The sequence below is a fragment of the Moschus berezovskii genome, chromosome 8, assembly GCF_049115385.1.
Source record: "Moschus berezovskii isolate FMDL1 chromosome 8, NW_MosBer_1.0, whole genome shotgun sequence".
In the NCBI taxonomy this organism is placed as follows: Eukaryota; Metazoa; Chordata; class Mammalia; order Artiodactyla; family Moschidae; genus Moschus; species Moschus berezovskii.
Genome location: NC_142467.1, coordinates 92685833 through 92713702, shown reverse-complemented (window position 1 = coordinate 92713702; position 27870 = coordinate 92685833). Strand labels below are relative to the sequence as shown.

At 52.3% G+C, this 27870-nt stretch overlaps 1 protein-coding gene across 3 annotated transcripts in view; it reads right to left on the bottom strand.

Annotated features, from left to right (window-relative positions):
* Positions 1-389: 389 nt before the first annotated feature.
* CELF5 (CUGBP Elav-like family member 5) overlaps positions 390-27870 on the bottom strand; it is a 51153-nt gene continuing 23672 nt past the window's right edge. Inside the window, exons 3-12 of one of the 3 annotated variants that reach the window (XM_088838872.1) lie at positions 21816-21867; positions 19916-20044; positions 18318-18397; positions 16559-16705; positions 15531-15672; positions 15281-15427; positions 13419-13481; positions 12561-12644; positions 9739-9882; positions 390-3809 (exon numbers count right to left, since the gene is read on the bottom strand). In XM_088838872.1, the coding sequence (XP_088694998.1) occupies positions 3682-3809; positions 9739-9882; positions 12561-12644; positions 13419-13481; positions 15281-15427; positions 15531-15672; positions 16559-16705; positions 18318-18397; positions 19916-20044; positions 21816-21867 (1116 nt within the window). In that variant the 3' untranslated portion in view covers positions 390-3681. Of the gene's footprint in view, positions 3810-9738; positions 9883-12560; positions 12645-13418; positions 13482-15280; positions 15428-15530; positions 15673-16558; positions 16706-18317; positions 18398-19915; positions 20045-21815; positions 21868-27870 lie in introns of those variants that run through there. The other 2 variants (XM_088838873.1, XM_088838874.1) reach the window with 2 other exon arrangements.

Here is a 27870-nt window from a genome sequence, read left to right as displayed (position 1 = left end):
TCCCTTCTACAAGGGATCTTCCCTATCCAGGAGTTGAACCCTCATCCCCTGCATTCACAGATGGAATGTGTCCACCAGGGAAGCCACAGTCACTCAGTTGGCATTCAATAAATAGTAGACATTTGTTGAATGAATGAATGAACGTGTGAATCAACAAACTTAGGCATCTGCTCTTCCTGAGAAAGAACGCTCCATTTCTTCAGCAGGTGGATGATTCTGTCAGAATTCAACCGTGGGGACATCAAACCCTTCTCCCCACACACCCCTCACTCTAAATCCAGATTCATCTCTAGCCCAGGCACCCGACTTGACCGGAAGCACATGGTCTTTATCGACAAGAGGAGAGCAAATGAGGGAGGGCCCAGTCCTTTAGCAAGTAAAACTTTTATTAAATAAACTTTCAGTTTCTCCAGACCAAAGAGAGGCATTTTGGACATGAAGGTGATGACTGCAGCTTCTCACCTGAAACACGCCACAGTGACAAGGACCTTGAGATTCAAAGCAAGTCAACTCAAAGTTCCCTCCAAGTCTTTTTTTTCCTCTTTGTGTGTGTGTGTGTGTGTGTGGCGGTTTGTCTCCAAAAGTCAGTTTTGCAAGTTGAAACTTCATGAAATTACTCGTAGCAGAAATAAAGTACATCGTACAAATCACGTCGGTCTTTGATGTGGAGTATAAAAATGGTATTTACAGCCAGTAAACATGGACCAAAGGACACACACCACTGCACGCCGGCACGCAGTCCCAAGCAGGCCTGGCGGGGGCCGGGTGGGGCAGGACACAGCCGAAGCCCCACGACCCCTGAGCACACACACACACACACACACACACGCAGACTCACAGAACACAGGCGCACTAGAGAGGGTCTTGGAACAATTATCAAACTCTGAAATATCGAAACAGGTTTGTCAGAAGATTTTTTTTCTTCTTTTTTTTTTTTGCTATGTTTTTTTTTCTTCCTTTTTTTTTGCTTTTTTTTTTTTTTTCTGGGTCCATCAACACATTTTGGTAGAAACAAAAGGGAATGCTTTTTTTTTTCCTTTTCAAAAATTTTTTTTCTCTTGAGCTTATGAAGTTCTCTGGTGCCTCCTCTTGCGTGAGGCCCCACCGGACGTCCAATTAAAAAAAAAAAAAAAAGAACTTGACTGTGCTTCAAGGGGGGGTTTTCACGGTTTGAGTAGCTATACAGAGGCGCCCCACGGGATATCCCTCCCCGCCCCAACTAGGAAACAAAAAAATCCATTGTCATTTGATTTTCCCCCCATTTCTTTTCTTCTTTGTACCTGCTCAGAAAGACCAAAAAAAAAAAAAAAAAATTCTTTGTAGAGGTATCTCCGGTGAAGGGGTGCTGGGCCAGCGCACACTGGGCTCCTCCGGTGCACGCGGCGATCTTGGTCATGACATTGTGAATTCCAGGCTGGTGATCCAAAGGCAGGGAGGATGGCCGCCTGCCCTTGGGAGGGGGCTCGAGGGGTGGGGGTCTTCCCCCGGCCCTGTCTGCCCCCGACGGAAAGCTAAGGGCTATTGGCCACATGAGTAAGGCTATGACTGGGGGTGGGTGGAAGGGTCGGGGGAGGCCAAGGGGTCTCTTTTGTGCCTACATCCGGAGAAGGCAGGGCCCTGGGACGCGGGGGAGGGGGCTCAGGAAGCTGCAGCTAGGACCAGGGACACTGAAGCCGGCTGAGCCCTCAGGCCCATGAGAATTATCGGTGGCGGGGGGTCAAAAGTCCTGGAGGTATATCGCGTTCGTTGGCTGATTCCCAGTGCTTGACCGGCGCCCTGGTATGACATGACAGCGGGAGGTGGGGGGACACTGGGCTGCCCCGCCAGCCTCAGCCCTTCTGAGCTTCCCTGCTGGGTGACTGGCCCAGGGTCACCTTCTCTTGGATGGAAAGAAGTCGGAAAAGTTTGGTCCCATGATCTATACTCAAAAAATATATATACTGTCTATAGCTCTATATATATATGCATATATATATATAGGAAAAGTTGCGATTTTGTTTGGGGAAGCCATGAAGGTTGTATGTGTGGGAAGCGGGTAGAAGCGAGGAAATCCCCGTGGAGGGGGCAGTGAATCCTTGGCCCCCGCCTCAGGAGTCCCCCGAAGACCAGGAAGCCCCTTCCCCACTCCATGGGGCCTTGGGCAGCGTTTCACATTTTGGGGAGGGGAGCAGGAGAGAAGGGGGAGGAGGGGAGGGGGCTGGTGTCCAAACTCTGTTGTAATTTACGGAAAAGTCCTGGATCAGTTGGAAGCGGGAAACCCTCCTGGGGTGGGAAGGCCCCTCACCTGGCGGAGAAGGGAGGGGCGTTAGGGCGCCGCGTGAAGAGAGGGGGAGTGTGGGCACGTAGGCCGACAAATCACCTCCCACCCGCTCCTGTGTCCCGGCCAGACTGGGATCTGGGACCCCCAAGGACCCTTATCTTTGCAGAAAGAGTCCATTTTGGGGTTTGGAGGTTGACACACACGACTTGGAGGGGTCGTTAAGCCCGTGTCCTCGTCTGACCACCGGGCACAAATATTTGTTTCTTTTCGTCTCCTCTCCCCTGCTCCCTGTGGCTCCAAGAAGCAGCGCCCTGCCCCCATTTCTGTTCACTCGTGGCGCTGGAAACAGTGCCTGGTGCACAGTAGGTGCTTAGTAAAGACTTGCTGTCAGTGTTCAAAGCGCGCGGATCACAGATGTTGGCTTCCGGTGGCGAGTCTCCGAGCATGCCCACAAAGACCCACAACCCTCGGATCTGTGGGTGCTGAACACCCTCGAATCTGTGGGTGCTGGCCTGGCAGAGGGTCTGGAAGCAGACCCTCACTGAACACCTACTTCACACCAGACCCCAAGGTGGGGAGCCTCTGTGATGACCGCGGCAACGGTGGGTTTAGCAGAGAAAAATCGAAATAAGTTATCAAGAGCTTTCCAGGTGGCGGCTCCTGGGCTCAGCTGGGAAAACACCGAGTGCCCCGTGTGAATCCACCCCGCAGTCCCTGGGGGAGGCCACGTGCATGAGCCCATTTCACAGATGAGGCTTGTCGAGGCTGGAGCACAGTTATAAGTTTCCCCACTGGCCCCGGAGGCTCACGGTTCATGCCTCCAAAGAAGTGATGAGTTGACAGGGTCGTTCACTCTGATGGTGCAGACATTAGGGGATTTGTTCCTTTGTTCAGGGGATTCCCCCACCCACCCTCACCCCTGGCATGCCCTTGGGTGGGGCAAACATTCCACTCTCTCATCAATCCACTGGGTGTGAATTGTGCCAAAGGAAGGGCTCCCAAAGGGGCCTAGCTGGGAGAATTGATTCTTAGGACAGGACAAAAGCCCCTCCCCCAGCCTGCCTCACCCCAGACCATGCCCACTTCTCAGGTGAACTTCTATTCATCCTTCAAAGCCTTCTCCAGGAAAGATTTCCTAACTGCCCTTCCCACCACCATCTTACTGCTCCGGTTCCAGCCCTGACCACGGGGTGGGGGAAAGGGGTTGAGGGGACTGGGGGGGTGATGTCTTTATCCAGCTCTGTCCCCGTCAACCAAACCTGGGGGCTCCTTGAAGCCTCTTGCAGCATCCCCCCAGCCTGGGGAGGGTTTGGAGAATGAGGAGAGGGTGCAGACAAGACAGGGTGGGGTGGGGCGGGGGCGGGGCCGCCTAGCGGCTCACCTGGGCCAAGCCCGCAGCCTCTGAGTGGCTGTGGGCCCGGTCAGTAGGGGTGTCCCGGGTCTTTGGGCCGCTTCAGCTGCACTTTGAGCCTCTTCATGCCGATCTGAAAGCCATTCATGGCCTGGATGGCAGTCTGCGCGCTGGCCGGGTTGTCAAAGCTCACGAAGCCTGCGGAGACCGGGGTGGACCCACGATGGTGGGCAACGCGGGCGTCCTCGGCTCGCTCCAGTGCTGCAGCCCTGGCTGCCCGGCTTGTGGGGTCCTGGGGGCGGGGGTGTGTGCTCGCAGGAGCAGATGACCCGGGGGAAGTAGAGGGGCTTCCCAGAATACGCACAGCAGTCCTGATCTGGTTCTGACACCCTGGGGGCTTGCATGCCTCTGGGGATAGGGCACTCACTCCTTACCTGGGCTTTGCTCTGATGAGGCTTCCCAATTGATGGGGGAGAGGGGGACAGGTGGGTCTTCTAGGGGTCCAGCGAATGCCGCGGTCTCCCTCCCCCACCCTAGGCCCACCTCCTTCTGGGCTCCGGATCCCTACCTTTTGCCTCCTCTAAGCCCTCCATCCATCTGGGGTCTTGTCTGTCCATCTGACTCTTCCTGTCTGTCTCTGCGTCTATCTGTCCTTGTCTCTCTTCTCTTGTCGTGTGTCTTTGTGTTTCTTCTCTGTCTCTCCCTCCCTCTCTTTTCTCTTTTTGTCTGTCTCTCTCTTTACCACCATCAGTCATTCCAGCCCCAGATATCCCCCAACCTGGACCATCAGAAACACTCCAGTGCACCACCTCCTGACACACACACCTTAAGCTTCCACCACATAATTCCCTCCACCCAGCCCTATTCCTACCCCTTACCTGTTGGTTCTCATAGACTTCCTGGGGAGCTCTGCAGAGGCTACAGGGGCTGGGGGCCACCCCAGGGGGAGGGGAACCACATGTGTGAACATTTGGGGGCAGGGTACCTGAGATCTGTGGGAGAGGCAAAGAGGTCAGGCAGAGAGATGGTGGGATCAGGGCTGAGGGGTCTGGCTGAGGCCCATGGGGAGCCAAAGGGGAATCTGGAAACAGGGTAGGGGGTGTCTTCATATCACTCACACCTCCCATTATACAGACGAGGAAACTGAGGCTCAGAGAAGGCATGTGACCCCATGACTGCTGAATGTTATGGAGGTTTTCTTCCAGAAATTTCTTTCTTCTTCCTAGAAGCAGGATGCTTCCAGAAGCAAAAACAACACCCAGTTGTGGATGTGACTGGTGATGGAAGTAAAGTTCGATGCTGTAAAGAACAATACAGCATAGGAACCTGGAATGTTAGGTCCATGAATCAAGGTAAACTGGAAGTGGTCAAACAGGAGATGGCAGGAGTGAACATTGACATTTTAGGAATCAGTGAACTAAAATGGACTGGAATGGGTGACTTTAACTCAGATGACCATTATATCTACTACTGTGGGCAAGAATCCCTTAGAGGAAATGGGGTAGCCCTACAGTCAACAAAAGTGTCTGAAATGCAGTAGTTGGATGCAAATCTCAAAAATGACAGAATGATCTCTGTTTGTTTCCAAGGCAAACCATTCAATAACACAGTAATCCAAGTCTATGCCCCAACCAGTAACGCTGAAGAAGCCGAAGTTGAATTGTTCTATGAAGACCTACAAGACCTTCTAGAACTAACACCCAAAAAAGATGTCCTTTTCATCATAGGGGACTGGAATGAAAAAGTAGGAAGGCAAGAGATATGTGGCAAGGCAAATTTGGCCTTGGAATACAAAATGAAGCTGGGCAAAGGCTAAGAGTTTTGATAAGAGAATGCACTGGTCATAGCAAACACCCTCTTCCAACAACACAAGAGAAGACTCTACACATGGACATCACCAGGTGCTCAATACTGAAATCAGACTGATTACATTCTCTGTTGCCAAAGATGGAGAAGCTGTATACAGTCAGCCAAAACAAGACCGGGAGCTGACTGTGGCTCAGATCACGAACTCCTTATTGCCAAATTCAGACTTAAATTGAAGAAAGTAGGGAAAACCATTAGACCATTCAGGTATTACCTAAATCAAATCCCTTACAATTATACAGTGGAGGTGACAAATAGATTCAAGGGATTAGATCTGATAGAGTGCCTGAAGAACAATGGACGGAGGTGCATGACACTGGTACAGGATGCAGTGATCAAGACCATCCCCAAGAAAAAGAAATGCAAAAAGGCAAATTGGTTGTCTGAAGAGGCCTTACAAATAGCTGAGAAAAGAAGAGAAGCTAAAGGCAAGATATACCCATTTGAATGCAGAGTTCCAAAGAATAGCAAGGAGACATAAGAAAGCCTTCCTTAGTCAATGCAAAGAAATAGAGGAAAACAATTGAATGGGAAAGACTAGAGATCTCTTCAAGAAAATTAGAGATACCAAGGGAACATTTCATGCAAACATGGGGACAATAAAGGACAGAAATGATATGGACCTAACAGAAGCAGAAGATATTAAGAAGAGGTGGCAAGAATACACAGAAGAACTGTACAAAAAAGATCTTCATGACTCAGATAACCACAATGGTGTGATCACCCACCTAGAGCCAGCCATCCTGGAATGCAGAGTCAAGTGGGCCTCAGGAAGCATCACTATGAACAAAGCTAGTGGAGGTAATGGAATTCCAGTTGAGCTTTCAAATCCTAAATGATGATGCTGTGAAAGTGCTGCACTCAATATGCCAACAAATTTGGAAAATTCAGCAGTGACCACAGGACTGGAAAAGTCAGTTTTCATTCCAATCCCAAAGAAAGGCAATGCCAAAGGATGTTCAAATACCACACAATTGCACTCATCTCACATGCTGGCAAAGTAATGCTCAAAATTCTCCAAGCCAGGCTTCGATAGTGTGAACCGTGAACTTCCAGATCTTCAAGTTGGATTTAGAAAAGGCAGAGGAACCAGAGATCAAATTGCCAACATCTGGTGGATCATAGAAAAAGCAAGAAAGTTCCAGAAAAATATCTATTTCTGCTTTATTGACTACGCCAAAGCCTTTGACTGTGTGGATCACAACAAACTGGAAAATCCTTAAAAAAATGGGAATACCAGACCACCTTACCTGCCTCCTGAGAAATCTGTGTGCAGGTCAAGAAGCAACAGTTAGAACTGGACATGAAACAACATACTGGTTCCAAATCGGGAAAGGAGTACGTCAAGGTTGTATATTGTCACCCTGCTTATTTAACTTCTATGCAGAGTACATCATGAGAAACGCTGGGCTGGATGAAGCACAAGCTGGAATCAAGATTGCTGGGAGAAATGTCAATAACTTCAGATACGCAGATGACACCATTCTTATGGCAGAAAGCGAAGAAGAACTAAAGAGTTTCTTGATAAAAGTGAAAGAGGAGAGTGAAAAAAAATTGGCTTAAAACTCAACATTCAGAAAACTAAGATCATGGCATCTGGTCCCATCACTTCATGGCAAATAGATGGGGAAACAATGGAAACCATGAGAGACTTTCTTTTTGGGGGCTCCAAAAAAGTGACTTTTCACTGCAAATAGTGGCTGAAGCCATAAAATTAAAAGACGCTTGCTCCTTGGAAGAAAAGCTATGACCAACCTAGACAGCATATTAAAAAGCAGAGACATTACTTTGCCATCAAAGGTCCATCTAGTCAAAAGCTTTGGTTTTTCCAGTAGTCATGTATGGATGTGAGAGTTGGACTATAAAGAAAGCTGAGTGCTAAAGAATTGATGCTTTTGAACTATGTTGTTGGAGAAGACTCTTGAGACCCCCTTGGACTGCAAGAATATCAAACCAGTTCATCCTAAAGGAAATCTGTCCTGAATATTCATTGGAAGGACTGATGCTGAAGCTGAAACTCCAATACTTTGGTCACCTGATGAGAAATGACTCATTGAAAAAGACCCTGAGGCTGGGAAAGATTGAAGGCAGGAGAAGGGGACGACAGAGGATGAGATGGTTGGATGGCATCACCGACTTGATGGACATGAATTTAAGCAAGCTCTGGAAATTGGTGATGGACAGCGAAGCCTGGTATGCTGCAGTCCATGGCGTTGCTAAGAGTCGGACATGACTGAGCAACTGAACTGAACTGAGAAGCAGGATGTGGAAGTAGGGGGGCTGGGTACTGGGTCGGGGGGGGCGGGGGTGTTGTTCCTAACTTGCTGTGTGACCTCAAGCATGTTGTTTGACCATTCTGTACCTCTCCTTCCTCCCCATGTAAATGGGGACAATTCTTCCCTTTTATGGTTGGATAATGGCATCACCAGCTCGATGGACATGAGTTTGAGTGAACTCCGGGAGTTGGTGATGGACAGGGAGGCCTGGCATGCTGTGATTCATGGGGTCACAAAGAGTTGGACACGACTGAGCGACTGAACTGAACTGAACTGAACTGAATGAGTATATATAGCAGGGCTTCCCAGGTGGCTCAGTGGTAAAGAATCTGCCTGCCAATGCAGGAAACCTGGGTTTGATCCCTGGGTCTGGAAGATCCCCTGGAAAAGGGAATGGTAACCCACTTCAGTATTCTTGCCTTGGAAACCCATGGACAGAGGAGTCTGGTGGTATACATCCCATGGGGCTGCAAAGAATTGGACACAACTTAGTGACTAAACAGCAGGAGCTTAATAAACAGTCAAGAATCAGCCTTTCCCAGAGGACAGGGTGGGGTTCAGAGTCCAGATTTTGGAGTCAAACAGACTGTTTCTAATTTAGGTTCTTGCCTGTGACTTTAGGCAAGTTAAACATCTGAGCCTTAACATCCTGTGTGTCTGGGGACAAGGAAGTCCTCCCCGTGGCCCACAAGGCCCTTCACGACCTGCCCTTCCCCTCCCTGCCTTCCTCTCCTCCTGGCTCACTTTGCTTCAGACACTTGGGTCTCCTCACTGTTCCTTCAACGCACCAGGCCCTGTCCTGCCCCAGGGCCTTTGCACATGTGATTCTCTCTGCCTAGAACACTCTTCCCCTAGACACTCCTATGATTGGCTCCTCATCATTCAGGACTCAACTGAAGCACTGCCTCCTCTTATGAGTCTGTATTTTCTTACCAGTTTTATTTTTCTCTATACCATTTATAACTCCCTGGCCTATATCCTGGGCTTTCCTGGTGTCTCAGACAATAAACAATCTGCCTGCAATGCAGAAGACTCGGGTTCCATCCCTGGGTCAAGAAGATCCCCTGGAGAAGAGAATGGCACCCCACTCCAGTATTCTTGCCTGTTTATTTCCACCTCCTCCCCTGGACCTGTGCTTTCCAATTCAGTTGGCAGCCACTGGCCATGAGTTGTTATTGAAATTGAAATTCATTAAAATCAAGTAAAATAAAAAATTCAGTGCTTTGGCCACACTAGCCACACTTCAAATGCTCAGCAGTTACATGGGGTGTATGTAACTGTATGCTCAGACAGTGGGGATATAGAACATTTCTATCCTCAGAGAAGGTTCTACAGGCAGGATGGCAGGGCTATGAGCTCTGAGAGGGCAGTGATTTTTGTTGGCTTCCTTCACTTATCTGTGCCAGGCACTGTGCTGGGCACTGGCACACAGTAAGTGCACTGTATGTCTATTTGTTTTTTTTTTGTTTCATCTTATATAGGGCTTGTGTTATTGATTTATTGGCCGCACCCTGTAGCATGTGGAATCCTAGTTCCCCCACCAGGGATCAAACCTGTGCCCCCTACACACATAGTGAAAGTTCAAAATCTTAACCACTGGACCACCAGGGAAGCCCCTATGTGTCTATTTGTTGAATGAATGAATAAATGAACAAGGGAATCTTAGAAATGACTCATGCTAAGTACTGGGTACACAGTAGGTGCTTAATAAGTGCTTGTTCTGATCATAAATGTGATTCTTTCTTTTTTTCCCTTGACCCCACTGCACAGCTTGTGGGATCTTACTTCCCCAACCAGTGATAAACCCGGGCTCTGAGCAGTGAAAGCGCAGAGTCCTAACCACTGGACCTTCAGGGAAGCCCCCAAATGTGGTTCTCTCAGACCAGACCTGTCTTGTGGCTGACCACACCGCCCCCAACCAGGGCGAAGGGCCTGTGGTGCAGGGGGCAGCAAGCAGGAAGGGGCACCCACAACAAAGGACTCACCAAAACATTTGCTCTGGTTGGTGGCCCGATCCATAAACACCTTGGAGGAGATGATATTGCCGAAAGGCAGGAACATCTGCGTCAGCTCCGTGTCTCCAAACTCCTGGGGGAGGTGGTAGATAAACAGGTTACAGCCTTCGGGACCTGCAGGTGGGGGGAGAGAAAGACATAAAGCCCCCAAGGAGAGGAGGCCGACCCCCGGGGGAGGGGCACGGGTCCGGAGCCCACAGCTGGTGTCTCCAGCTATTGGGGGAGGGGTGCACCGTGACACCCAGAAAGAAGGGGCATGGAAACAGCGGGAAGGGGAAGCAGGGTGCCCTGAGACCTTTTCTATAAAATCCCACATTCAGACACTCCACACCTCTACTGTTCCTCAGGCTGCAGAGAACTGACAAACTTTAGATGATCCCTAGCCCCCCAAACTGAAATAAAGCCTTTCATCCTAGACCGCAGATAATCCAAAACTCCCAGACAACCTCAACACCCCCAGAAAACCCCTACACCTCAAACTCCTGGTTATTGACAGAAATCAAATGAACTGGTCGTAGGGTATAACAGAAACTCTGTACTGTCTTTGCCATCACTCCATAAATCTAAAACTGGTTTAACTGGTTTAAATGGAAAGTCTAATGATCACAGATTAGAATATGACGAGTAACTCCCTGGTCCCAAACCCCAAACATCCAGATAATTTTCAAAATCTTGGATAACCCTCCAAACCTTGGCTAATTTTTAAAAACTTGGATAATTTCAAAACTGATGCAAAAATAAAAATGTAGGGAAATAAAAAGATTATTCTCCAGTCCCGAATCTCAGATATCCTGAAACCACTGGTCATGTTTAAATGATATGCTATACCAACCAGAAATAATTTTTTAAAGCACAGCTAACCATCAGAATCATTCCTTCCCGAAGAATCCCCAGTGCATGGCTCATATAAAAATTATAAATAATAATAGCATTTTAAAACCTTGATTACCCAGTTTAGTCCTCAAACCTGGTGCTAATCTCGAACCTACAGATGATCTTCTCCTAGGTACCCCCAAAGGTAACCCTCAAACCACCAAGAAATCCCAACACTCACAATGAACATTCCCCACCCCAGAAAATACAAAATTCAAGATTATACATTCACATCCACCCTTACCTTCCTGATGAGGACCACAGTTCTGCTAATGTGCTTGTTTGCTGTTGTTTGGTTATTTGTTTGTCTGGCCGTGTCACAAGGTTTGCCTGAATTTAGTTCCCTGCCCAGGGATTGAACTCGGGATCACGGCAGTGAAAGCACCGAGTCCTAATCGGTGGACCTCTAGGGAATTCCTTAATGTGCTTGTTTTTAAACAGGTGTGTTTCCACACAACTGATATGTTTACAGAACAATTGTGAGCAAACATGAATTTTGTGTTTGCTTGTGTGCTAGCTCGAACCCAAGAAACACTAGGTGAAGGCAGAAAACCACACCTAGCTGAACTGAACCTCATAAGAAAGCAAAATGCACACACATATGCAAACGCAGCTTCAACATTCATCAGCTTTCTCAGTTCTCCAAGTGTATTAGGAGGAGGACCTGTCCCCGTCTGAGGTTCCGATTCTCCGTCTGATTTCAGGCGAAGCTTGCCATCACTTCACAGTAACTCACATGCTACAACCCATCTGATGCCACTTTCCTGTGCAAACTTCTAATGCCCAATTTATTGTACTATTCATGGGTTTCTTAATCATCTAACATGCATAAAACTGTGCTACCATTTTTATTAGGGTCTTATCTTTTTTTTTTTTCCATGTCATAGCCAACTTCTAAAAAAAATTTTTTGGCCACACCAGGGCTGCATGAGGTATCTTAGTTTCACAACCAGGGATTGAACTTGTGCCCCCTGTAGTGGAAGCACAGAGTCTTAACCACTGGGCCGCCAGGGAACTCCCACAGGCAACATTTTGAGTGGTGTACCCTGACCCAACTTCCCCCAAGAGCCTTGCAGTTGGTATCGTGAGGCTCTGGAACTCGGGTGGCTTTCCAGAAAGCAGATATCCTGTCCTGTTACAGCAGCACCGACGGCATCGGAACCAGCTTTTACCCACAGCACCCTGCTGGGCAAGGAATTGAACAGAACCTCACAGAAGTCAGTCTACAGGCCAGGCCATCCATAAGCTTCCCATGTCCTGCGGAGGTCGGGGGACTTTTCTGGCTGGTCGCCTGGCCCCAGCTCCCCACCCCCACCCCCACTAGATGGATTAAGGCGAGGAAAAGCCTCCTAGGCTGAGTGCCTACTATGTGTCAGGAACCGTGCTTCTCACTCCCCAGCAAGGCCTCGTGGCACGGGTGGTCGCCGTGTGGCTGCTGTGTGGCCGATGAGGACACAGAGGCACGGGGCAGGAAGGTGCCTTCCTGACGATGCCTCAAGTCAGCACTGGGTGGATTTGAATCCCCGCGGTCCGACTCCAGAATCTAACTCCGCTCCCACTTGACTTTACTGAGGAATCCTCATCTCACCAGAGATACCTCATCACCCCACCCCCTGACTTCAAACTCAAAAGAAGTCATTCCACTCTGTAGAGAGCTCCTGGTGGGGACAGGGTCACTGCTATCCCTATGGGGTCGGGATAGCCCGGTTCCCACTTTCCGGAGAAGACGGAGGCTCAGAGACCAAGAGTCAATTGCCTCCCAAACACCCAGGTGACGCCGGGAACTGAACGCACGTCTCTCCGGACCTCAGGCCAAGCGGTTCCCCGAGACCAGGCCAGACCGGGCAGGAGGTCCTGGAGGTGGAGGGGGGCGGTCAAAGGGCGGGGCTGGCGCCCAGGGGAGGTCGCGGCCCCCTCACCTTCTCGCTGCTGCTGCTGCAGGAGGGGCGGCGGCTGGGGGACGCTGTGCGCGATGGGCGTGATGGCCGCGGTGGGGTACATGGCTGCAGAGACCGGGAGCGAGACATAGGGCGGAGCGGGCGTGAGGCCAGTGGGCGCAGGGGACGGGGCTAAGACTGAGGGGCGGGGTCACAGCCTAGGGTGGGGCCAAGATGGGTCTTGGGACGGTGGAGGGGCGTGGTCACAGGGGAGAGTTGGTCTGAGGCAAGCACTAAGACAACAGGGAAGAGTAGAAGGGAAAGGGGTCATTTTCGAAGGGTGGGGCCATGGCTGGGGGCAGAGCCAAGGCCAGATTTTAGGAAGAAGGAAGGGGCGTGGTAACAGGGGAGAAACAGTTTGAGGGGCCAAGGCCACAGGGAAGAGCAGAGTGGGCGTGGCTGTGGCTGAGGCCACGACAGGTATTGGGAAGGCAGAGGGGGCGTGGCCACATGGGAGAGACAGGAGGGAGGGAATCGTTTGATGGGTGGGGCCATATTTGAGGGGTGGGGCCATGGCTGAGGGTGGAGCCAATGCCCAGTCTTGGGAAGAATGAGGGGCGTGGCTACATTGGAGAGGGGTCCTAGCAGGACACGACAAGCGGGACCAAAGGCAGGTTATGAGGGGCAGGGCCAAATGTCGAAGGATGGTGAGGCGGGGGCCAAGTCACAAAGTAGGAGGTACGGCTAGACAGAAGAGGGAAGGTAGAATGAGAGGGCGGCCCTGAGGGGTGGAACCAGATCCAAGTGCAGCTAGGGGCGTGGAGTGGCTAGTCCAGGTAGGAAACTGAGGGTCGGGTGGGGGGGGTGCCCCGCGTCGGGGGCGCCGCACTGACTCCCTACCTGTGTACTGCTGGACTCCAGAGAAGGCAGGATGGAGGGTCTCGGCTACCGTAGGACTCTGAGCTGCGGGGCAGACGGAGGGGCTCAATGGGGCGGGGGCAGCAGAAGTCTTCCATCCACCCCACAGCATCAACCCTGGCTTCATTTCTTTATAAACATTTTACAGGTATGACCCTCATTCCACAGGTGAGGAAAACTGAAGCTCAGGGAACCTCTTACAGGTGGGAAAACAGCAGCTGGCACAGGACCACTCAACTCAAATCCAGTTTTCTCAGACTCCAGAGAGGTTTAACTCCCAAATCTTTGTCCCCATCCAGACCCCCTTGCTCCTCCCCCTCTTTTCTCTGGATTCTCTAGGGCTCCAGGTCTCTGCTCTTGATCACCACCCATTCACATCTCTTCTCCCTTTCCCCTCCCCACACCTTGATCATTAGACAGTCTATGGATCTCCTATGTGACTGTGACCTTCTGACAGTCCCTAGTGGAAGACACAGGGGGAGGAGAGGGCTTGTCGAGGCAACTAAAAATCTCCTTGAATGGAGAGAAGTTGTTAGAAGATGGGGTAGTGAGGGCAGAGAGATAAGCCAGTAAAGGGGTCACATGAATGAATTACTTTGTAGTAATGGAACAGTGCTGTATGTTGATTGTGGTGGTGGTTACACAAAACTATACCTGTGATGAAATGACATAAAATGAACGAACCACACACACACACACACAAGTGCCTGTAAATAGTGAAGTCTGAACAGGGTCTCCAACATCTGTTAGTTCATTATACTGTACCGATGCCAGTTTCCTAGTTTTGACAACATACTGTTGTTATGTGAGATGTTAGCATCCAGAGACACTGAGTGAGGGGAAACCAGGATCTCTCTGTACTATGTTTGAAACTCCCTATGAGCGCCAATTATTACAAAATAAAAATAAACAGATTCTCAGTGGTGGAAACCCAGATGACAAACTTCACCTAAGCAAGGTGTGGGAAGACATTTGCCTTGAAATCAGGGTATAGCGTAGAGAAATGTGAGACCTCTGCTTCAGTAGGGCAGAGTCCAGTGCAACAAATCAGTGCTTGGTCAATCCTGGATGAATGAATGAATGAATATGGGCACTGATCCCAAATGGTAACAATTAATAGTGAAGATTGATGGCACCCTTCTTGGTACCAGGAAATGGGTTAGCATCTTACAGACTGATTGACTCATCAGAGCAACATCATGAGATGAATGATACCATCTGTCCCATTTTCCAGATGAGCAAACTGAGGCTCAGAGATGTAAAGAAGCTCCCTACAAGGGCCACTGAATTGGAATTTGAAGCCAGGAAGGTCTGACTGCAAACTTCTGATGTTTAACCCCCTTCTCGGTGCCCGTGTGTGTGTGTGTGCTTAGTTGCTCAGTTGTGTCTGACTCTTTGTGACCCCCATGGACTGTAGCCTTTTAGGCTCCTTTGTCCATGGGGATTCTCCAGGCAAGAATATTGGAGTGGGTTGCCATGCCCTCCTCCAGGGGATCTTCCCAACCCAGGGATTGAACCCAGGTCTCCTGCACTGCAGGCAGATTCTTTACTGTCTGAGCCACCAGGGAAGCCCATGAATACTAGAGTGAATAGCCTATCCCTTCTCCAGGGGATCTTCCTGACTCAGGAATCAAACCGGGGTCTCCTGCATTGCAGGTGGATTCTTTACCAACTGAACTACCAGGGAAGCCCCTCTGCACCCATAGCTAGTATCTATTAACCTAGATTCCCTGCTTCCTGTACTTTTGTTCCCTGGACACCAAGGCAAAGGGATTCATGCTTGTCCCAGGGACACCCTCCCTGCCCCCTGCCACTCTCCTCGGCCAGGGGACCACCCAAGTTACCTGAGTAGGGCACAAGGCCATTGGCATATACGGTTTCTAGGGCAGGGTGCCCGCCAGGGAAGGGCACGACACCTGCAAAGCCATTGGTGATGGGGGCCACGAGGCCGGGCACGGTGGCGGTGCCAAGCAGCGGGGGCGAATGCAGACCTGGGGAGTGGAAGAGCATCATGGGGAGCCTTAGCCCTGGCTAAGGCTAAGAGTCATAGCCCTGGCTCTGCCCCCCATCTGTGGGCCCCTGGCAGACTCTCACCAGAGGCAGGGGCGATGGGCGTGGCAGGCAGCCCGTTAAGGCTGACAGCGCCAATCTGCTGGATGTGGCAGGGTGAGAAGGCCACGCCGGGGCTCAGGTAGCTGCCTGATGTGGACAGGACCGTCGTCTGCTGCTGCATAAGCTGGGGGTGGAGAGGGAGTCAGATACACAGTCCAAGTGGCACCTGGCCTTAGAGCATGGCTCATGGGGTTGAGGGGCCAGTCCTCCAGAAACAGGGGCAGGGGGTCAGGCCAGGTATCTTGGCTCAGGTTGGGTTAGGGCTCAGTTAGGAATTGGGGCTCAGTCCGGGATCAAGGCTCAGCATAGGATCAGGGCTCGGACTATGTTCAAGGATAATCTAGAAATCAGAGCTCAGCTAGGGACTGGAGCTCAGTCTATGAGCAAAACTTAGTCTGGGACCAGGGCTCAGCCAATGTTTTTTTATGTGTTCTGTTTGTTTTGGTTGTGCCATGCATACGGCATGTGGGATCTTATTTCCCCAGCCAGGGATCGAACCTGCACACCATACATTGGCGGCGTGGAGTCTTAACGGCAGGACTGCCAGGGAAGTCCCAAGCTCAGCCAATGTTGAACTCACTCAGGGCTGGGTCTCAGTTTGGAGTTAGCCTGGAGGTTTAGCGAGAATTGGGACTTATCTAGATTTGGGGAACAGCCGGGATCTGGGGGTCAACCCAAGACTGGGTCTTGATTTGACATTCATCCAGGTTGTGGCTCAGGCTGGATTTGGTGGCTATCAGTTGGGGTTCAGCTTGGGCTCGGAGCATAGTTCATGGTGAGGGGCTAAGCTAGGGTTGAGATCAGGAAATGGACTGGATCTGGGGACTTAGCCACAGGCAGAATAAGGCCATGAGTCAGAGATTGGGCAAGAGAAACAGAAAGATAGACAAAGAGGCAAAGGCGCTCGACAGAGACTAGATGTAGAGAGAGAGGGAGACACTGAGCTGGGCTCTCAAACAGCGGTGTCAGGAGCCCTGCTAGAGACAGGAGTGTGGCCGCCGGTCACTCACAGCCTGGGCGTAGGCACTGTAGGGGCTGAAGGGCAGGGTGAGGGACGGAGTCAGGATGCCCAGCTGGCCCACCATCTGCTGCATGCGCCTCAGCGTCCGCTCCTTGTCCGTGTCGGCAAACTTGACCACCAGGCTGGAGGAGGCACCCTGCAAGGGCAGCCGCAAGCAGGGAGGGAAAGAAGGGGGACATTGCCAGGACTCCGAGGTACCTTGGGGGGAGTGTAGAGGTGTGGGTGGCAGCAACTATCAGCCCCTCCCTCAAGTTCCCAGGGGCCACAGTGAGGATAGTCTGGAGACCAGCATCCTGGATCTCGCACTTGACCTTGTAGGCTGCCATGCACACAAGTGGGGCACCCAGGCCCAGTGGGGGCTGCCTCTGGGAAGCAGAGGAGGGCCTGACTGTCAGCCATACTTTCAAAAAAGGTGGAGAACCCAAGTGCTGGAGAGGAACAATGAAGGCTCATACAGAGGATTCTATAGCTGCCCACACCTGAGAACAGGTGAGACTCCAATCATTTGAGAAATTGAATACCTCATTTGATGGGGAGCTCACTACCTCTCCACTCACCAGCTCCATCAGTGGACAGCTCTGAGCAGGAGAAAGCCTGACCTTGGATTGAGTTGATTCCTCCCTCTCCAGGGACTAGAACTGATGCCCAATGACCCAGAGAGCAAAAGAAGGGAGGATCTGAGACTGCCCTGTTCTTCACACCATGTTGCAGAACAACAGAAAAGAGAGTGGGTTCCCCAAGGCCTGTCTTCCCTGCGGCAGATTCGGACATTTTTGTACAGTGATGGAGGCTCCCAGGGCCACTTTTCTGGGTGGCAGGGCCACCTCCAAGACCCGAGTGGTCTCCTCCAGCCTCTCATGGCTGCAGGCCCACCAGCTCCCAGCTCTAGACTTGCCACCTGCCTATCTCCCACACTGGCCCCACGGAGACATTTCCAAATGGCCTGCCCCTTCCTTCTCCTGGGGAAACCCTGAGGGGCTCCCCATTGCCCTGGGAGGAATCCCAAGCTTCTTGGCCTTGAACTGCAGGCCCCTCCAGCCCCATCCCCTCCTGTTCCTCTGGGGCTCACACACATCTGCACACACACATGCACTCCACCCACAGCGACTCACACTCACCATCCACACTCATACACATGCATACATTCACACGCTCTTCTGCACACACACATGTACACACATATTTGTCTACATTCTCACACATATTCTCACCCCTCCACATACACTCACACACTCTTACAGATACACACATGTGCACTTACCTATATAACTTACATACGGGCACTCACATGAACACACCCACTCAACACACTTGCATGCATGCAGTCACAGTGTACACACGCACATATGCATCAGCATACATGTGAACATATATCCATTTGCACACACTTCATGTGCACACTGACACCCACCTTCTCACCACCACACACTCCCATACAGGCATGGAAGTACAGTCTCAGGCACAAGCACACGTGTGCACACCAACACACACACTGGCCCACACATACTCACACATGGGCAGCCAAACACTGGCAGTACATTCTGTGTAGTCTACACTTGCATGCTCACACACACACACAAGTACATACATATACCCAGTCATACCACCATCAGAGAGGCATTTCTTTCTCCCCACCCTGTCCCCTCTCTGAAGAAGGGCCAGGGGTTACCAGATGGCTGGGATGGTCAGGCCAGGCCCCTCCCCCTTGCCTACCCTGACCCAAATTGCCCAGGGCAGCTCTGACTCACCGGCATGGTCTGGCTGCCGTGCAGGGCGTGTATGGCCGCCTGAGCCTCGGTGTGGGAGGAGAACTTCACGAAGGCACAGCCTGCTCCGAGAGAAGGGGAGGGGTGAGGGGACACAGGAGAGGGGCTGGCAGCCCTGCACAGCAGGTCAGCATGGATATGGGCAGCCCACAGGCCGGACAACAGAGAGACAGGCAGCCATATGTTCAGACAGACAGTGGGACAACAAAGAAACAGACAGTAAGACAACTGTTTGTCCAACACATCATCAGAGGATGTGAGGAGGTGCCCAGGGTACGGAGGCAGGAACTGACCATTAGAACGAGTGAAGGGGACAGGATTAGAGAACACCCACCGGCCACCAATACCACAAGATCCAGAGTTGCAATCAGATAGGCAGAATTAAAGTGACAAACCGTCAGACACAGGGAGAGATGTGGACACACTCGGGCAGAGGCACACGCAGACCCAGATGGATATGCCTATGTGACCAGGGTTGGATAGATGGGGATGAAGAGTTATCGGGCAAGGGCAGAATCAGGCAGACAGACAACCAGAGACAACTAGACACAGGCAGATCCAGACAGATGGTCATAGGAGACAGTTCCGGATAGAGGGCTATTGAAGGGTCACATGAATTTGGGGGAGAGGAGTGAAGACGTTCTGGAACTTGATAATGATGACAGTTGCACAGTTCTGTGAATTTTGTGAAGCATTTCACCGTCCACTTTTTTTCCCCCACTGTCCACTTTTAAAAGGTGAATTTTATAGTATGTGTGTGTGTCTGTGTGTGTATTCAGTCTTGTCCAACTCTTTGTGACCCCCTGTACTTTAGCCTGCCAGGTTCCTCTGTCCATGGGATTTCCCAGGCAAGAATACTGGAGTGGGTTGTCATTTCCCCCTTCAGGGGATCTTCCTGACTCATGGATCAAACCCACGTCTCTTGCGCCTCCTGCATTGGCAGTATGTGATTACAGTATGGGATCATATCTCAATTTTTAGAAAAGAGCCAGGCAAATAAATAGACAGGGACCATCAAATATATTCAGTCCTAGTAAGATAAAGTCACAAGGGCAGAGACAGGCCAGTTCTGGACAGATAAACCTGAACAAGTAGAATCGGGTAGACAGAGATCACCAGACATCTGAAGACCCAAACAGAGCACACCAGAAAACAAGTTGCTGGAGATCATAAAACAATCATTCCTGGATGGTACAACCTTACAGGAACGGTAGAGTAAGTAGGATCAGGTAGACCGACAGTCCAGGAGACACAGGCAAATCCAGACAGAAACAGTCTGATAGACACAGACACAGGAGACAGCCCCGGACGTCCTGGGCCGGGGGTGGGACCAGGTGAGACTAGACAGCCTCTGCTCACACCGCCCCTGGGCCAGCCCCGCCCTTTTGTGTGCCTAGAGGAACCATCCGGCCAGCTCTCCACGTGCCAGGCCACGCCCACTGTGGGCCAGTCCCTCCCCACAAGCCCGGCCCCGCCCCCTGGGTCCAGCCTCCCTCTCCTGGGCCCGCACCGTCTCATCCCACCAGCCGCGCCCTCCTATAGTCCCGCCCCCGGAGCTAGCCCCGCCCCCAGCCGGTCACCTTTGCTGCTGCCGTCAGGTCCCCGGAGCACGGTGCACTCGTCGATGACCCCGAAGGGCTGGAACAGCCGCAGCACGTCCTCCTCTGACTGCTGCTTGTTCAGCATCCCCACAAACAGCTTCCGGTCCCCTGTGGGCGGAGACACCACCTCAGCCAAGTCCTAGCCTCCGGGAACTTCCGCATCCCTCCAGCAGAGAGCGGAGGCACCGGGGAGTGGAGCGGGGCCCCTGGACGTCCCCGGGGCCCTCCTCTGCGCGGGTGAAGGAGGACGCAGCCTCGCGCTTTCCCTGCCTGTGTTTCTTATCCGCCCACGTGCCTGAGGCTTCCCACCTCATTCAGTGCCCTCTACCTGGAATGCCCTCTCTGCCCAACTGCTCCCCACTCTGGGCAAAACGGTTCCTCCCGCCTTGGGCTCCTCCCACCTCTCTGAGTTCTTCAGAAAGCCCACACACAGTACTAGGGTCTATGCCTTGGGTCCGTGTCTGTCTGCCATCTAAATTTTCTAGGCAGGGGTGAGCACTGAGGGTGCCTGCATTCTCACAGTGCCCAGCAGAGCTCCCCATCGGACTTTCCCAGGGCTCCGGAGAAATCAAAAAATCAATGTCTGATGGATGAATAAAGGCATGTGTGTGCAGGAGACCAGGTGTCTGGGGAGCCTGGGACTGGCTGGAAGCCTGGCTGCGACCTGCCCAAGCCTAAGGCCGGGGCCAGTCTGGCCCAGCCTCTCCCATGTGAGGGACTAGAGCCCTCTGCCGCCTCCCGGGGGAGTTGCACTGCTCCCCTGTAATCAGGGACCAGGCAGCTTCCTCTCTGAGGAATGGTGAGTTGGGTTGCTATGGAAACCCGTTCTCTGGCAGCTGTCATTCATGGGGGTGGGAGGGAGAGAGAGGGACAGGGAGAGACCAAGAGACAGAGATAGGCAAAGAGAGAAACAGGAAGAGACGAAGAGAGGCACACAGAGGCTCTGAGAGAACCAGAGAGACAGGAGGAGAGAAAAAGATGAGAGAGAAACAGATGGAGGGAGAGGGAGAGCGAGAATGAGAGCGACAAAGAGAGACAGAGATGAAAACTTGCAGAGCCCCCTCTCCAATCCCTGACCCCCACTGGGAGCCAGGTTGAGAGTGTGAAAACGGGCTCCCAGCCCAGATGGGCTTTACCACGCTCCTATACATACACAGAGGTCCTAACAGCCCTGCCCCACACACCATCTCCAAGGCTGAGTGCTCTCCTTCAGGCCCGCAATCCATCTGAGATGGGGAGGAGGGGTCAAAATATCTAAGAATGACTAGTCTTGGATCCCATGGGGGACAGTCAAGCATCTCCTGATGGCATACACCCATCCTGAGGTCAAACCTCACGTGGACACAAGACCGAGCCTTCACACCCACATTCCCAGCCTAGAAGAGTCAAGCACATACTACGCACATATGCACAGCCCAGGCACACAGATGTGCACACAGACAGGCACTGAACCAGCCAGAAAACACATGCCCATGTGCACACACCCATACACATCTGCACACAGGCATGCCCAGGAACGCGTGCTCACACACACACATATGCACAGGCTCATATAGCCAACTGTGCACACACAAAACCCAGAAAGCAATCCATCGTCCTTTGGGGACCCCCAGTGCCTCTGCATCTGAAGATATCCATCAGTGAAACCTGAAATTAATCAGCTATTTCAAGTTCTAGGGGAAAGCAGCAGGGCCTGGCCATACCCTCCACAGCTGGGCCTGTCCCTGTGGTTAGGAGGAGGGGCCCATGCCTTCCTTCTTTACCACCTTGCCCCACCCCCGCGGGGGCCTCTGCCTCTCCCACCACCTTTTGTGCAAGGATTTCCCTCCTCCCATTCCTCCATCAACCCACAGCCTGGCAGCCATGGAGAGATGACAACTACCTCCACGACTTTCGCTGTCCGCAGGCTTCACCTGGATTGGCCGCGCCATCTGTGAAGAGAAGGGGAGGGAGGTCAAGGTGGACAGTGGGGGTAGCACGGTGCAAGCTTCATCTGAGCCCTGCCAGGCACTCCTGCCCACTTCCCCAGCCCTAGCATCCCACCAGCTTCTGGCAGCAACCAGCACCTCAGTCACACCCAATGACACATGGTCCTACCTCCAGGACTTTACTCTCCCTACCTGGAAAACTCCTATTTTGCCTTCAAAACCCAGGAACAATACCCCTTCATCCAGGAAGTCTCCCTGCCACCCCCCCGTCCCACGGCTGAAGTTTGATAGATTGCTTGCCAAGATGGCACAACTCCTGTGGTCACTGTATACAATGGGACATTGTGGCTCTTCTCATCAAGAACTGGAGTCTATTTCTTTACCTCTTCTATCTGGACTTGGCCATGCAACTTGTTTTGACCAATAGAATATAGTGGAAGTGAAGTAGTGGGAGTTCCAAGCCTTGGCCTCAAGAGACTTGGCCATCTTGGAACCCTGGAGATTTCAGGGTGGACAATTCCAGGTGACTCACTGGAGGATATGAGATCTCATGCACAGAGATGCCCTGCTGACGGCTCATGGGGGTCCCAGCCCAGCTAACCCCAGTCAAGCCCCAACTGACTACAGCTGCATGAATGACTCAGGACGAATCAGCCAAATTGTCCAGTTTAAGCCCACCCTGGGCTTGCCAACCCACAGAATCATGAATAAATAAAATGGTTGAGGCAGCTTATTACTCAGAAGCAGCTGACTGGTACACCAAGGCACCTAGTTTTAGCCAGCTCCCTGAGCCACAAGTCAGGGGAACTGTCACTTGAATGGACTAGCCTTCAATCTGGCCTCATTGTTCTGGACATTTCTGTCCACCACCACCCAGCACTGAAACTAGAAGAAACCAATGAACTATTCAGTGGAAGAAACTCTTCCCTAACTCCCGCTCCTGCAACTTACCCAGCCCTGGGTATGAGCTAATGCAAGTATTTCAGAACAGACTTGAGGGATGCGGGGTTGGGTGGCATTTACTTCTTTCTTGACTCTAGGACAGAATCTTCTTCCCAACCCAGTGTCTCTGGTAAACTGTTCATCCCAGTTCAAAAGCCCCCATGCAGGCAATCCTTCCACCTTTTGGGGCCCCTTCCTCTCTCTGCCTCAGGGCAGGAGGTGTCCCCATGTTTCTGTTTCCCTCCAGACTGAGACCATCACATTACTCCCCATCCTTCAGGGCAGGGTACAGGAGAGAATCAGAGGAGTTTGCTGAACTGAAGTGACCAGAAGGAAGTGGTCAACACCTGCCATCATAGAAAGGCACCTGGTCCCTCTCCACCAGGCCTGGGTCGGAACGAGTGCAGGTCCCAGCCCCCCTACCAAGTCAGTCTTAGAGTAGATCCCCACAGCCATTCAGAGGTACTTGATGATACTTGATAAGTGTCTTCTAATCACAACAGAGCTGCCCGGCAAGTTTTCAGAGAGAGAGGCACAATTTTACCCTGTTTTTTACGGATGTCAAAATCAAGGCCTGGAGAGGTATTTTTCTGCTCCCCCTCCCCTGGTGGGCCCCCTCATCTGATATGCTCCCCCATTTCAAGTGTGTGTCTGAAGCATATATGGGCCTCCTCAATGTGAACACAGCCCTGGGAGCCCCATAACTCAAGGGGTTTCTATTTCCCCCATCTTGGCCCCCATTTTCCCCAGCACAATCCTCCTGCCACCCAACCACACCCTCAGAGGGACCCTGACCACCTGGGAAAGACCCAACCACATCTCCCTTCCCCCACCACACATACACACACAAACACACATGCACGCACATGCACGTGCACACATGTCTTGGACCCTCTTCACCTGGGTACCACACCCCTCTAGCTGGAGGCCTGAGGAGAGATTATTTCAACCAGATGGGACCAGTTTCTGGGCTGAGGGCAAACTGAAGTGGTGAAGGGAGATGGGAGGGAGGGGGCACCTGGGCTCCAGTCTCCCTCTCCCCTACCTCTCCCACCCGCCTCCGCTGGCCCTCACCTCCTCCCCCCCTCCCAGCACCTTGGGCAGATGAGGATGGGGTTACCATGGCAACGCTGATTCACCACACGGAAGCTGGCAATTGTTGTTGCCATGGAAACCGCCTCTTAGGGGCGAGCCCAGCTCCTGCCTTGCACAAAAGAGATATTTAAATATAATCTTCTGGAGATGGATGAGCCGAGGGAGGGAGCGAGGGAGGAGGACCACAGGGAGGGAACCTGCCCCCATCAGGGCACCCTCCACCCTTAACCCGTTCTCTAGGCCTGGATACCTGCTTCCCATCTCCCCCACCTGCTGCAGAGCCTGGGACCTTCCGCCTCCTACTAGGAGGTCCCTTCCCCCTCCTGGGTCAGCTCAGCGGGAGGGAAGGGGTCCTGGCCTGGCTCTAAGAAGCCTGGTGGGCATCCCCTTCCTCTCCAGTCCCCCACTCGAAAGTCGAGGTTCTGAGGCCCGGCCATCCACACACATCCCGCAGACCCGCACCTCGCCTTACCCACCGGCCTAGAGATGCGTGCCAGGCTGGCATCCATGTGCCGCCGCCCGCCCGGCTGGCCCTGAGAGCACAGGCGCGCACACGCGCGCACGCTCGGGCTCCGCGCCTCGCTCTCCGCGCCCAACGCCCAGGCAATCCGCACGCCAGAGGCCGGGCCCTGCCCGCGCTGCCCGCCCAAGCGGGGAGGAGGCGTGCCGGGGAGAGCTGGGTCTCCCCTCACCCCACCCCTCCTGTCGCCCCTGCCCACCCATCTGGCTCTGCCCACCACCTTCCGGCTCCCTCTCTCCGTCTGTCCCACCAAGGTCTCTGCCGAATGCCCTTCCTCACTCCTCTACCTTCCCTGGCTCCCCATTGTTGTATCCTTTCCCTGCCCTCTCCCTCCGTCTTTACTCTTATTCAACAACATTCTCATGTGCTTCAAGCTGAGTAATTCTGCAACCTCAGGGAGCATTCCACTAGTCAGGCAGTGGGGGAAACAGAAGGATATGTAGACACTTCCAGACTCATGGGGGTCAAGTGCTGAGAGAGCCTAGAGCAGAGAACAGTGAAGAGCCAAAGACTCTCCTGGAGATGCACTGAAGATGGAAAATGTACAGTGGGTTTTAAAGTATGAATAGGAGTTCATGGTGGGGGCGGGGGATGAGGAACAAATTGGAGCAACACCTATGTCCATTGATTCATTTAATCTCCAAACAATTTTTTGAAAGGGAAATGTGCCCCTTTTACAGATGGGCAAATCAAAAATGGAGAGGAGAAAATCAGAAGCAGAGACCAGATCTCCTGCCAGTTTTCCCAGGGGGAGTGGGGGTCTCTGAGAACCCAGCCATCCCTCCAGCCAAGGATCAGGTGGACTAGGGCTCTGGGTGGGCATATGTTAAGTGACTGGAATCCAGTCCTTGCTCTTCCACTCAGCTCTTGCTAAATGACTACAACCAAGCCATACATCGTTGGGAAAATAGGGTCCTTTATGTCTGACTTCTGTATTTGAGAGATGGGGAAACTGATGCCACTTGGGGGAAGGACTGCAGGAAGATCCTTTGGTAGACAGGATGGGGCCTCAAATATTCTCCTGGGTTTGCAAAGCTGTGCCTTTTGAAGGTGTGGGGGCCCAGAGAAAGCCCTGACTGGGTTGTTTCTGGATGGTGTGGAGAGGGATAAAGCAGGTGAACCCCTATCTGGGCTTCCTAGGCTAGCATTCCATGCTCTTCCTCTCCCACGCAAGCCCCTCTCCTATTCTAGATTCTGTCATGGCTCCCTATTGCCTGTGGAGTGGAGCGCCAACTCCTCATCCTGGCATCTGAGGCAACTTTGTTGCTCTCTCCTAACCATTCCTGCCCCTTTCTCTTCCCCCACCCTGAGGACAATGGACTGGAACACACCCCTGTGCATCCCATCCTTGTCCAACAAGCCCCTTGGGATGTAACCTCCCCCTGAGGCCTTCCCCTCCACCCTCCCTGCTTCAGTTGCTTTGCCCAGTCATTGCCTTGATGACAGCATCTCCCCCCACCTTAGCACACATTCTGTTCCTCTTTCGGAGGGGTTCCCAGGGTCAGGGCTGGGGTGAGGGGCTCTAAGACCTCCTCCCGAGAAAGACCCAACATAGGGTCCACAAGTGGCAAACGAGATGAGACAAGACAAGACCTATGGTTTCCAGACTCCTGTCCCACAGGCAAGAGTGGAGCAGGCGTGCTGGGCAGAGTGCCTGGCACGGGAAGTAACCCAAGAGCTTGTGCCAGGCGTGTCTGAGCTGTCCCCGTTTCACGGGAGAACACGAGCTTGGGAAGAGACGTGACTGGCCAGAGTCCCACAGCTCGACTCTCCTGGGACCATGAGTTCATTCATTCGGCTGTGTATTTGCCAAGTGCATGCTCAGCCTCTGGCATGTCCCAACTCACAGGACCCTCAAAACACACCACAAATCCATTTTACAGATGAGGACACTGAAGCCTCAAAAGCATATCCTGAGACACTTGGTACCTCAGAGGCCTCCTGCTCACTCCCAGGACTGGCTTGACTCTGAGCCAAGTCATGAGAAGTAGGGGTGGGTTCTGTAAAGGGACCACCTCAGATACCCCTGTGTACACAGAAGGGGGTTCAGGGGTTCAGGGAGGGGTCTGTGGTGGGGGGCTCACAGTCTTACAAACTCAAACTCATCCCTTTCCAAAATGCTCAGATGAGCAGCATGGCTGCTGCCCGATCTGGCTCATCCCTCCCTCCCAAGAGCTTCATAAAGAAAGAGATAAGATAGTGTTGTCTCAAATGGCCACCCAGCCCCTTGCCATCCTCGAGGTGGGAACTGGACCTGTTGCCTTTTGTCGCCAGAGTGGGACTTTCTTCCATCCCCAGGATCCCCATCCTGGGTTTGACAGGCCAGCGGAGAATCCCTGGGACAATCAGAGGCATTGGCCCCATGTGGATTCCAGGGTCCTGTGGTCTATTCTGGGTTCTATTCTGGGATTCTGTTATTCATTGTAGGATCTTATTCCAGAATGCTGAGATTTGATGAAACTGCATCCCCCATGGACTCTGCTGTCACATTCGAGGTGGGAATTGGAAGGGGTGTGTGTCACTTGCTGCAGAAAACAGCATTGGGCGGGGGGAGGGGGTGTCGGCTGTGCCAAGGCGGGGGAAGATGCACTGAGCTGGCAAACCGCTGGGACCACTCCCTTGTTCATCCAAAGATGAAGAGACAGAGGTGTCGATCTGTACTGTGTCCCCCAATGCGCACACACACACACACACACACACACACACAGGGATAGGAAAGGTGCTGGCTGTCTTTGTCTCTAACATGGCCCAGCCCAGGGCCCCTGTCTCCTGGGCAGCGTGCAGGCACGTGCACCCTGCAGGGCAGGCTTTCTCCTGCAGCCAAGACTCCATCCTCTGGCATTGACACCTGGGAGGAGGCTTAAACTCCTGTGCTCAGACATGCTGACAGGCAAGGGGTCCTCCTGTCCAATAGACCCCACGTCTCCTTGTGCGATTAGTGAGCAAGCCTCCAGCTCTCCTACTGTAAGACTAGTTCCATTTCTGTGGGTGTTCTTGTGGAGGGAGGCTCACCCCCAAAATCAACCCCTTCTCTCATCAGAATTGGAAGACACACATATTTCAGGGATCCTGAACTCCTGTGTATGAGACTGACCCAAATGTGGGATGTGTCCACCCAGAGCAAAACACTGGCAAGGATCTCTGTGCCTTAACAGCAAAACTAGAAGCAACTCACATGTCCACCAGCAGGATGATGGATGAATAAATGGTGCATCCAGGCTGTGGAATACCACACAGCAATGACAAAGCACAAAACTACAAGGCATGATATGGAACCTCACCCTCACGGTAACAGAAGAAAAGGAAGGGATGATTGCCATAAGAGTCAGAACAGTGGTTCCTCCAATGAGAAGAGAGGGGCTTGGGCCTGGGGACATGGGTCGGGGTGGTTTCCAGGTGCACAGTGGCAATGGGGTGCTTGCTTTATAGTCAGTTGGGTTGCATTCACT